The following is an 11811-nucleotide window of genomic DNA, read 5'->3' on the forward strand; positions in this document are numbered from 1 at the left end:
TAATAAACTAATAATTTTTTTTATTGGGCCTAACCAATGGCTATGTCTTAAAGCTCAGTGAGTGATCTTGCAAAACTAATTGTACAGTAGCCACCTTCCATGCAATCTGGTTTTTTTTTTTTCGTTTATATTATACTGTATTTTTTTATTACTGCATTCTATTGAAAGTTAAGTATTTGAACTTGCACTTTTGATACATATTTTGATTCAAAAACAAGGTCAGCAGGTATAATCAATCGACCTGCCATTGAATGAACGAAAATTGTAGGAGGTGATAGAAATCCTATTGTCTATTAAAGTGTTCTGTTCATTTGCTTGTATTTACATATAAAAATTGTAACCATTTTTACATGACTAATATCATAATAGCAAGAACTAAACAATTTTTTATTTACATTGTGTAGTGGTGGGAAGACATATAAGTTGTTGTAAATTTTTATACCTTGTTTTTCGAACCCACTACCGACCCATGCTGGTGATTTTATTTAAAGAAATATTTCTCAACCTATTTTTTATTCACCTGCTGCTGCAAAAATAAGAATTTTTTTTACATTTTTTATTATTTTGCTTTTATAGTGTATTATTATATTATGCTTAATGTTGCCCTAAAGTCAGGCTCCGGAGGAAAAAAAATGTTTGATATGTTGTAGAACTGATTTTTCTAAGACAGAAAAAAGTTGTTTGACGAAAAACTGGGGAACGGTGAATGAGATACAGATTTTTTAATATTTAAAAACTGGGGGAAAAAGGGGCGTCAAACAACTTTTTTCTGTCTTAGAAAAATCAGTTCTACAACATATCAACAATTTTTTTTCCACCGGAGCCTGACTTTGAAATTTTCCAATAAGAATATTTATTTCTTCTGTATGACTACTGTCTGTATAAAACATTTATAAATCAACTGGTCATATTTGCAACAATTCTTTACAAACATGAGATAGGGTCTCGAGTGTAGGTCTAATGGTACCTGTTACTTTGTCTACACTCGCACACTTGAATTTTTAAATTTGTCAATGAAAATTTTGGGGAAAAAAAATCTAATTTTGATAAAATTAGAAATCTAAATTTAATTCTTATTTATTGTATATGACGACCTTTAAAAAATATAGTTTGCTAAATGTGGCAAAGACAAGCCAAGCTTGTCACAAATCCTGTTTCAGAGATAGTAGCCACAACATGCTGGAATGTCAACATTTTTGAAATCTATTTTATTGCACTAAACTAAACTTTACATATCTATACATCATGCTATGCTGTCATTTTTCCCATTTTCAATGTTAAAACTACAATTTTTAACCATATGGTGATGGTTTCTGCCTCAGAAATGCTCAAAATCATAAACTTTGAATGCTTATTTCTCAAATATTGTTCCTTAAACAGCTGTATGTTTGACTCCTGTAACTTCATAACGAAACATCGGATTTAAATGATTCTTCTACCATTTTATAGCTCTCATTTTACTTCTTAACCCTGTATTAATAACTAAAAATCAATTTTTGCGACGAGTGACTGGTTTGGCTTGTCTCTGCCACATTTATTGTCTATGACCTTTCGAAAATATAGTTAGCCATATGTAAGGTATAAATGAAACTCTTGCTAAAGTAATGTGTAAATTATGTTTGATGATTGCTTCTTCTGGCATCAGCATTCGCTGAATAAAAACTCACTACACGCATTAATAGATGCTGCTAGTAGTAAAGTGGCTTTGCTTTTAAAAGGATGGCCTAATGTATGCAGTGGTTCAGGTATGAACATAAATCTGTTAATTATCCACCAGCTTATCAACTCAAAGGCTGATATCAACGCTGTTAATGAGCATGGGAATACGCCGCTCCATTACGCTTGTTTCTGGAACTATCAAATGGTGGCTCAGGTAAGAAAAATCAAATATAGGTGTCGGTACAAGATGGCTATAAATAATAATAATTACAATAGAACCTTTCCTTCGGGACACCCCTATTAAATGAACACCCCTATTACGGGGACACTCTTTCGGCCACTAAACAACTAAAAGTATATTGTTTAACACTACGACCAACCCCTATTAAGGGGACGCTTTTTTTGGTCCGAAGGGATCCTCTTAATAAGGGGTTCTACTGTATTTTAAATAATAGCACAACAGTTCTACCTTCAGTATTGCCAAAGCCACTGAGGCTTTAAGGCCCCAAGGTATATTTTGTATATTATGGTAGTATACAGCTACCAGTTTGCAAATAAAACTGTACATTGCACTCAGGCAATCTCTTTAGTAAATACTTTGGGTGATCTTTTGGTGTGTTGTAGGGCCTTAATGATTATGTCAGAGGGTGGTGGGGGGGGGGAGTGCATTAGCTGGCAAAAGAAGCTGATATGAGGTGATGTTTAACTGTTGCCACTGTTGACACCATGATAGCTACTAAAAAATTAGATGATTATCATTTCAGTATCCTATACTCTTCTTTTCCCAAAGGAATTAGTAAGTCATGGAGCACGAGTTACATTATGTAATAAGCTTGGACAGACTCCATTATCAAAGGCAAAGCCATCATTAGCGGAACAGCTTCGAGGTAATATCATATTCATTCCATCGTTTATTGTCAATTGATCGTAAACGAATTTATGTTTAAAAACAGGAATTATTATCTACCATGCAAAATGACACATTTTGTGTTCTATTTCATGACTATAGTATTAACTTCATTATATGTAATGCATTTTCTGCACTGATCTCTGCTATATATATCTGGATTGCTCAATGTCTAGTTTTAGTGAGGCCACCGATGCCATGTTGGAGGGCCTACAGTAAGTGACATATCAGTTTAGTCAAGTTTCTTTTGGCATTTACAGTATTGTTAAAATAATGATTCTTGCAATACTTTTTAATTTTAAATTTAATGTAACGATTATTTTTCAAATCAACTAATCACTTGACGTGACTGTTCATGCAGTTGAAAAAAGCACAAGCAAATTTATTTTCACTGTTAGTGGTCGATGTCACTATAAAAAATGCGACTTCGCTCGCACTTTTGTAAACTGCACATGACAGTCGTGTCGAGTGGTTAGACGATTTGAACAAAATTCTAATGTTTCTTATGTTTAAATTTATTGTTGAAAATATTGCAGGAATGGTTATTTTTAACAAAACAAATGCAAAAGCAAACTTGTCTAAACTGGTTATACGTCACTTAGGCCCTCCAACTCCAACAGTAGGCGCCTCACTATTGTTTCTGTACAAGGATTGGCTGATGAGCAATCCAGCTATTATAGTAGAAATCAGTGATTTTTGTTGTTATACTAATATTCAATAGCAGGGAAATTTCCACTAACAGAATAACAATACAGGTCTTCCTCTAATTAAAAACCCTTCCAATTATAAACCACCTCCAATTAAATTAAGTAAAGATCACTTTCCTCTGGTCCCAAATTAACAAATGTTGTTTATCTTTATTATTCCAATTAGAGACCAAAGTTGCTAAAGAGTATTAATACTCCTGTACAAAAAAATGTACAAAAAAGGTCTTTAATCGGAAGCAGAAGGCGAGACTTTGTTTATACCTTGCTGACTGCAAATATTAATGATTTCGAATAAAAATTAAATTTTAGTTTTGGCCAAGGAGCGCACCCGCCAACACGAAAAAGTGGAAATTTCAGAAAAAGAAAAAGTTTTTCTTTATTTTTATTACGTCCTCTGCTGCCTTAAAATCTCCAAAGATGAGATATGTATATTTCTTCCTAATATAAATTTGAACCATTTAACCATCCTATTTTACGTTCACAAATAAAATTGTATTTTTATTTTTCCTCCATCTGGACGATTTCGGCAAAACTATTTGCTAAATAAGAAAACAGAATTTTATTTTTATTTTTATTCCACCCCTCTCTGATATCTTTAAAAAAATACGATGAACAACAAGGAATAAAAAAGTCTCGCCTAATGTGTTTTTTAATTCATTTTTGCCAACTGAAGACGCTTTTCTTTAGTATTTAAAAGAGATAATAATTCATATTGGTAATATCATTTCTTTTTTATCTCTTGTTTCTTTGTTAGATCGAGCTAAGGCTCTAGGCCAGGACCTTACAGTCATCCCATACAAAACATCAAATTGGGGCGGAACAAAAACGAGAAGTAGTAAGCAAAATTTAACCGTCATTTCTATCAGCAAATGCATGTAAAATCTTTTGATATAAAACATGGTAACATTATGCAATTAAAAACATATGTTATATTAACCAGGGGATGCCACCCTATCAAGGTTTGCTGGTGTTGAATTGAAGTCTATCAAGATGCAAGGACAATTAAATGACAGTCCAACAGGAACAGTAAGTTAAAAAAAAATATTCTAGTGAAAATAACTACACAAATCTAATCTTTTTTTTTAATTAATTTTACCCCCCTTTTTTTAAACATGTACCTGTAGTTGTCTTTTAAACATATGTAAAAAGAATATTTGTAAACTTGTGTAACATAAATTTAGTTTACTTTATTTATATTTTAGTTCAATGAAAAATATCAAACACTTCTATGCCTTTGACTTACCTAAACCATGTGTGGATAAATATTAAAGTATATAAGATATATATGAACTTTCATAATTTTTCAGATGTACAAAGCACTCTGGCAGGGAACGGCGGTTATGGCCAAGGTACTTAAAGTCCGCAACTGCACATCACGTATTACTCGTGACTTTGCTCAAGAATTCCCACGCCTTAGGATCTTTTCACATCCGAACATCCACCCTGTACTTGCATGCGTTAACAACAGTTCTCCGTTCAAGATGGTAACACTCAGCGAAGCACTCCCTCATGGATCATTGTACCGTGTACTTCATGAAGGGTCCGGTTAGTGTTGCTACTTACTTTATGTGTTTGTCAAAATTTTATTTACATACTCTTGAATCCTAATTGATTTTTCATTGGTTGTTCAGTTATAAAAATACATTCTTGAACTTTTCACATTTTTCAATTTACTGTATACAAGATTTACAACAATGTTATATGCATCGGTTATTCATATCATTATTCAAGATGACCTTTTTACCAAGTTTAATATGATGGAAAGGTCAAATGTTATGATTTACTGAATTCTGAAATGACCCGAAATATGAACTAAGTTTTATCAATTGTTTGCAGGCATGGATTTCGACCATACACAGGCAGTGAGCTTTGCGCTGGACATAGGCCGAGGGATGTCGTTCCTGCACTCGATGGATCCTCTCATACCTAGATTCTACCTCAACAGTAAAAACATAATGGTAAGGATATTACTGCTCTCGGTAGAGTTCGTACGGTCCTTAGAAAGTACTTGAAAGTCTTTGAATTTGAGAAACGTGTTTAAGGACCCTACAAAGTTCTCGAAAATTGATGTTCGTACTTGAAAAGTCCTTGAAAACAGATTTTCCAATTTTACATTTTTATAATTTTTTTTTATTAAATAACAATGTAAAAAAATTGTTTTTTTTTTTTTTGTTTTTTTTTTTGTTTTTTTTCTTTTCTTTATATTACATGTATTTTCGGTCTGATATATTTTTCTAAACAAAACAAATTCTTCGTCTTCATGATGCCACTTGCTGGTCGATTTTTGTAAACAACAGTCCGCGCCTCCCCCTAAACTCAGCTCGCTAATTGGTTAGTTTTTTTTTTTGTGGGTCGTGTGCAAACATGTGCTCGGTTTTGATGACGTCAGATCGCCTAAAGTTTGCATAGTGCAACAGGGACCAGCTCAGTGTAAAAAACCGCCAGGATTTAAATAAAAAAGTAAAAAAATAAAATAAAAATGATATTAAAATAATAAATGATAATTTGTCAATAAAAAAGTACTATTATAAACATTTATATAATATTAGGAATAGTAATGTTAAGATTACTAAAAAATACAAATAGCAAGGCTAATACCATATAATACTGGGGCTAATTGTGCCACTGTAAAAAATGTTGAATAAAACTATATTATTATATTATACTATTATATATTTATAATATATACATATAGTACAGCATATTTTTTTAAATAATACTAATAAATGATGATAAATATAGTGATAATATTACAAAGTAGGCTTGTATGTTTAGCACACTTGCCAATGTGATTAATGTTAAGTACTTGATTGATTGTTAATTATTTTGGATCAATTTCATTTTATTGCAGATTGACGAGGAATACACTGCCAAGTTAAACATGGCCGACACCAGATTTTCCTTTCAGAATAAAGCCAAGTTATTTAATCCTGCATGGATGGCCCCAGAAGGTAGGTTCATCATCCAAACACTGCTTATCTGTTAGTCGACTCTGAGTTGATAAATATTATTGGAGCATACTATTATATTTTTGGGGGGTTTTCAAACATTTTTCATTGTAATGTGAAGTGCATACAGGCAATATGTGCTAAAGTATTAATTTATTATTTTAAAGTTTACTGTAGCTTATATGTGCTAAAGTATTAATTTATTATTTCATATTTTTAGCACTGCAAAAAAAACCAGAAGAAGCAAACGTGAAGGCGTCTGATATGTGGAGCTACGCCGTTCTCCTATGGGAATTATCTACAAGGGAGGTTCCATTTGCCGGCCAGTCACCAATGGAGATTGGAATGAAAGTATGTTCCCAATATATTTATAGATTTATTTACAGTACAATCATTATTTTAAGTGAAAATTAAATTTCTTTGAAAGTCTAGATTTATTTCATCATTTAGTACCTTGTCTTTAAATAATAAATTTTTTCATAGTTTTATATTGAGAAATCGTATGTTTGTGTATTGGTTGCCTCTTTGCAATTCTCTTTTGCTTAATCTTCCTGCTTCTTCTATCAAACACCTTCAAGTGATTCAAAATCTTGCGGCCCATCTCTTTAACTCCCAAAATATTCCCATATTACCCCAGTATTTTAAATCTTCACTGACTATCATCAAACGCATTATCTTTATTTTAAAATACTTATTACGACCGTTTAAATACTTGTTCTGAGTGTACCTCCATACCTTACTAGTCATCTTGATTGCTACTTGCCCATTTTTTGCCTTCGATCTTCACAAAATCTTCTCACTGTTCAGAATTTCACACAACAAAATATGGCCACAGAATATGTACATCTGCTGCCTCGTATCTTCTGGAATGAACTACCTTCTTGCATTTGGTCAGGTACCTCAGTTATTACATTTAAATTTGAACTTTAAAAGGTTGCCTTCTTAACATACACTGCGCCTTCGATCATTATTCATTATTCGCGTTACAAGTTTATTATTATTATTATTATTTATTATTTTTATTATTGTTATTATCATTTTATTATTATTTAATATTTATTTAATTTTTATTATTACCGGTATTATTAAAATTATTATTACTATTTATTATTATTATTATTAAGAAATCATTGCCTCATCTGCCTAAATGTATAGAATGAAATAAACAAACATATTGTGTTCATCTTACAGATTGTGTGTGAAGGACTTAGGATAACGCCACCAACGGGTGCATCAGCGCATATGAGCAAGCTCATTAAGATATGCATGAACGAAGACTCTAGTAAACGGCCAAGATTCGACATGATCCTACCAATTCTCGAGAAAATGAGAACCGCATAGGATTGGTAAATGATGTCAAATAATATAATATAATATATATATTGATATTATTATAATGTATTATTACTAGCAGGTGTGCCTGCTTGTGTTATGTAGTCTCTTTCATGTACCTGTATCTGGATAAACTGACTTTGCCATTCTTTTCTTGAACTAGAATATCCCTTTAAAAATAATGGAATCATCCATCTTTGACATCACATGTTCATACAGTACTAACAAACACACGTACGACCTCATTTCTTGAATGATGTTGTAGTGTTACACAAATTATTGTAATAGTTTCTAAGAGTATTCACAAACAACATTTGGTAGAAGACAAGACAAGAAACACTTTACATTTCTTTAGTTACTGCTTCCAGAGAATGAGGAGGAGCGTGTGGTGGTTAAATGTTATACCATAGGATAGAAGGTTCTATTATTTTTTTTAGGGGTGGTTGTCAAAGGAATAATTGTAATAATCAGTTTATCTCATAGACTGCCAAAATCATTATCAGTTTGTGTATACATGTGTTTTATGTCCACATGCATTTGTATATTTGTCCACAAAAGTAATCTACACACATGGATGTTTTTGGATATGTAACACGTACATTAACACATGTTTTGTGGGTATGTACACATGGGTTGATTACCTCCTTTTTGTGTATATTTCTACAAATTTGGATCAAATTTGAAACATATGATTCCTATGTATATTAACACACTTGTCTAGTAATACATGTTTATGTATATTTTCAAATTCGATACTGTATGTGTATATTTAATGTGTTTTAAGCACATCTGTTATGTATATACACATTTCTCTTGCACATACTTACACACGTCATCTCTGCATGTTTGCAATTTTTTCATAGTTAATACCAAGAATGCTAAATCCTGTATGACACTGGTATTGCTTTGAGTTCTGTACCTAAATTTTAAGACAGTTTTATTCTGATACTAACTGTAAATTTGGGAGAAAAACAAAAATGGATATTTTAGTAATCCCACCTCCATACATGTTTTTAAGATATGTATAGTGTAATTTAGAGGTATGCGTTGCAAGGTAGGACCACATTGTTGTGTGGGATATAGCATTCCATGTATTTAAAATGGGATAAAAATTACAGTATTGACTTTGAAATCTTGTGTTGATTTAATTAGTAATTTATCAATTAATGTGATATAAATAAAATCATTCTGCATGAGTAAGATTCATTTATATTTAAATATAGTAATTCTTACAATTAATGTTAGCCTAGATTTTCTGATTTAGAAAAAAATTTCTTATGAGTTGTGGTGTAGGTCAGGAAACCTTCACTAGAATAGTATTAATTGTTTGAGAATTGCCGCAAGTCCAATACAAAACTTGTTTTGATCTTTTCTCCATAATTCTCCGCCAAAACGAAGTGCGTCTTCAATCAAAGCATATTTGAAATGTTTACGATTATTCTAATTTATCTTTAAAACCAAATTCTCTTGATTTGTGAAATTGTGTATAAAACATTAACAGGAAGTAGAAATTAAGAGCGCAAACTTGTTGGTATTCACATTATCCTCAAATCGCTGAACCTTGTCTTCCTAATCTATATTTGATGGCTGAACATTTTTACATATATGAAAATTTATATATATATTTCTAATATGATCTTTGACTTTTTAGATGTATATTGAAAATTGAGATACTGGGTTTCAATTGCATAGAAAAAAAAAATATATATCGATGTATGCGAATATTAAATGTTTTATCGTGCTATGTTCTCAGCGGCCAACGAATCTGTTTGTGCTCTCTGAGAGCACTGTACTAATTTGTTAGTAACAGTCTGAGTGATTTTTCAATGAAAACTATCCGTCATGCGTGCCCTGTCTCTGTGCAGCCTCATGAAATCTTGCCAGTGGACGAAGTGTTCGGCAAATTTTAAAAGTCTTGGGTAGTATCTCATCCCCATAGTGGCCAACTTTCGACTGTACAGGTATTTCAGGGGCGGATCCAGTAGGGGGCATGTTCCCCCTCCCCTTTTTGCCACCAAATTTTTAAAATTTTAAAGCATATCAATGTTATTTTCTACCAATTTTAAAACTATTGTCAACACTACAATAGGGCGTCCGGGGGCATGCCTCTGCGAAATTTTCGTTTTCTAGATGCCCAAAAATAAAAATAACCTCGGAGGGGTTTTGGGCGATCAATTTTTTCTTTTTTTTTCGGTTTTTCCCCCTTTCGGACGCCCCCCCCCCCAACCTTATATCCACCCCTGCTGTTCTATATGACTGTCTTGCAATATTGCAAATTATGCATTACTGTACCTTGAGAAAATTGTCCTAGTAGAAAATAATTCAAGCAGCGTACCACAGTTACTAATGGTACTTTGGAACAAATGGTACTTTAGTATCAAAGTCTGATTGGAAGAAAGTGTTCTTTTTTTCAAAATGGTGTAGAGTAAGCAATTTATAAGTAGGTACAGTATAAGAAAAAACATAGAAAATACCATTTAAATGTATTATTGCATTGATAAAAAGCATTATCAATTTGATGTAGTTTTTGTGGGGATTGTTATTTTTCTTTAAGAATTGTAAAAGCAGCATCTGAGTAGTTATTAGCTGCAAATGCAGTAGAATCTGATTTGCATTTTTGAGTACCGTATAATATATTCGCGTATAAGACAACCTCCGAATTTTGCTGCTTTTATGTATTGGTACTGCATTTAGCTGGCTAAAAACTGAGCCAAATGCAACACTAATCTTATAAATAATACAGTTTTATGAGATTTAAAATCTTATTTCTCCGTATTTAAAAAAGCTTTATTGCAGTAGTAAATTTGCATGATACAGACGATCCGCACATAGGACGAACATTATTTTAAAAATCTAAAATTTGTATGTCGCGCCTATAAAGCCGGATACTCACTACGTCGTACGACACTCACACGACGAATCTGCATTTGCTTCCGTCGAGCGATAAACGACGCAGCATCGGCAGTGCTGATTGTCAGTGGCAATCTGAACGGATCCCCATTAAAAAGACGATCTGTTGGGTTTGCGTCTTCGTGTACGTTCTTCGTTGCGTTGGCGTCACGTCGCCGTCGCACAGTGAGTAATCGGCTTAAGACGACCCCCGTTTTTCGATCGTAATTTCATAATTTAAGCTTTGTCTTATACGTTACTCAAGTATACGGTATGCTCTCCACTTGTGCAGATATAACTCTGTGCTATGGCGGTGAAATTCCTGTGTAAATTGGAATGTGTTAAGGTTCACTTCATTTCATTTGACAGGCACATTTCAAGTGTTGACAGACGACCACCCTGTCCGATAAGAGTAATTTTGACCTAGTTCTGCATTATACTGATGCCCTTATTAGCTTATTTTTAATAATTGTAAATATAAATTAATGTGTTTGTATAGCAAGTTTAATAACTGTAAAAATTATGTTAGAGTAATTAATCAATTAGGGAAGCAATTTTGAAGCATAAAATATTATTGATTTCCATAAACCCCCCTCGCACTACTGTTAGGGAAGCAGAGGCTGAGGGGACATTTTCAGCAATAAGGTCGATCCACATGTGGTTGACATTAGTTGTGTACATTTTATCTAAGTAGTACATGTACTCCTGTCTCTTATACACATCTAGATGTGTATAAGAGACAGACTTTCGACTGTACAGGTATTTCAGGGGCGGATCCAGTAGACGACATGCATTATAGGTGCGTAATAGTGTTTTCCACTGAAATACTATACGTAATGAAGAAAATAGGTAGGATATGGGGTATTTGTGCATGCACTTAGCTCGAAAATAATTTATATTTATATTAACTGGTGCTAACCGCATGTTATACAAACATTAGGTGATGAATTGAATTAAAAGTACAATTGGCAGAAATATGGTGTCTTATTTTATTTTTGTTGCAAAAATTAAAAAGTTGGGAAATAGTTTCGTAAATTTAGAGGTGAATACTGTAAATTGGAAGCGACTCTCTAAATGTATTAAATCGGTTTTGTCGTATTTCCGTTAATAATAATAAAAATTCTTTATTGGTCCTTATTCAATTGGAAATCGGAAATTTGGGCTGGGCACCTGTGGACCAGCGACAGTCGCAGTGCAGCCCCACCCGACTTAACTACAACATAACAGACACATTCAGATACAAACGCCGTCCTTAAAATTGTGAGAGTTATTCGGCCCACTGCTCAGCTTTTAGTTTTATTTTGAAATTTGTATTGTGGTGTTTTGTGATTTTCTTGAATGATAGATCCTGGAGATGTTTTTTAGTGGT

The 11811-nt window shown here is 32.8% G+C and overlaps 1 protein-coding gene across 1 annotated transcript in view; it reads left to right on the forward strand.

The window, feature by feature from the left end:
* LOC117112795 (integrin-linked protein kinase-like) overlaps positions 1-10932 on the forward strand; it is a 14652-nt gene extending 3720 nt beyond the window's left edge. Inside the window, exons 4-12 of the mRNA XM_033255966.1 lie at positions 1778-1873; positions 2450-2546; positions 4028-4108; positions 4214-4299; positions 4581-4818; positions 5110-5231; positions 6125-6224; positions 6442-6572; positions 7413-10932. Coding sequence (XP_033111857.1) covers positions 1778-1873; positions 2450-2546; positions 4028-4108; positions 4214-4299; positions 4581-4818; positions 5110-5231; positions 6125-6224; positions 6442-6572; positions 7413-7562 — 1101 coding nt within the window. The 3' untranslated portion in view covers positions 7563-10932. The remainder of the gene's footprint in view (positions 1-1777; positions 1874-2449; positions 2547-4027; positions 4109-4213; positions 4300-4580; positions 4819-5109; positions 5232-6124; positions 6225-6441; positions 6573-7412) is intronic.
* Positions 10933-11811: the final 879 nt, after the last annotated feature.

The sequence above is a fragment of the Anneissia japonica genome, unplaced genomic scaffold (assembly GCF_011630105.1).
Source record: "Anneissia japonica isolate Jap-2015-1 unplaced genomic scaffold, ASM1163010v1 scaffold172582_len1462937_cov174, whole genome shotgun sequence".
Taxonomy (NCBI): Eukaryota; Metazoa; Echinodermata; class Crinoidea; order Comatulida; family Comatulidae; genus Anneissia; species Anneissia japonica.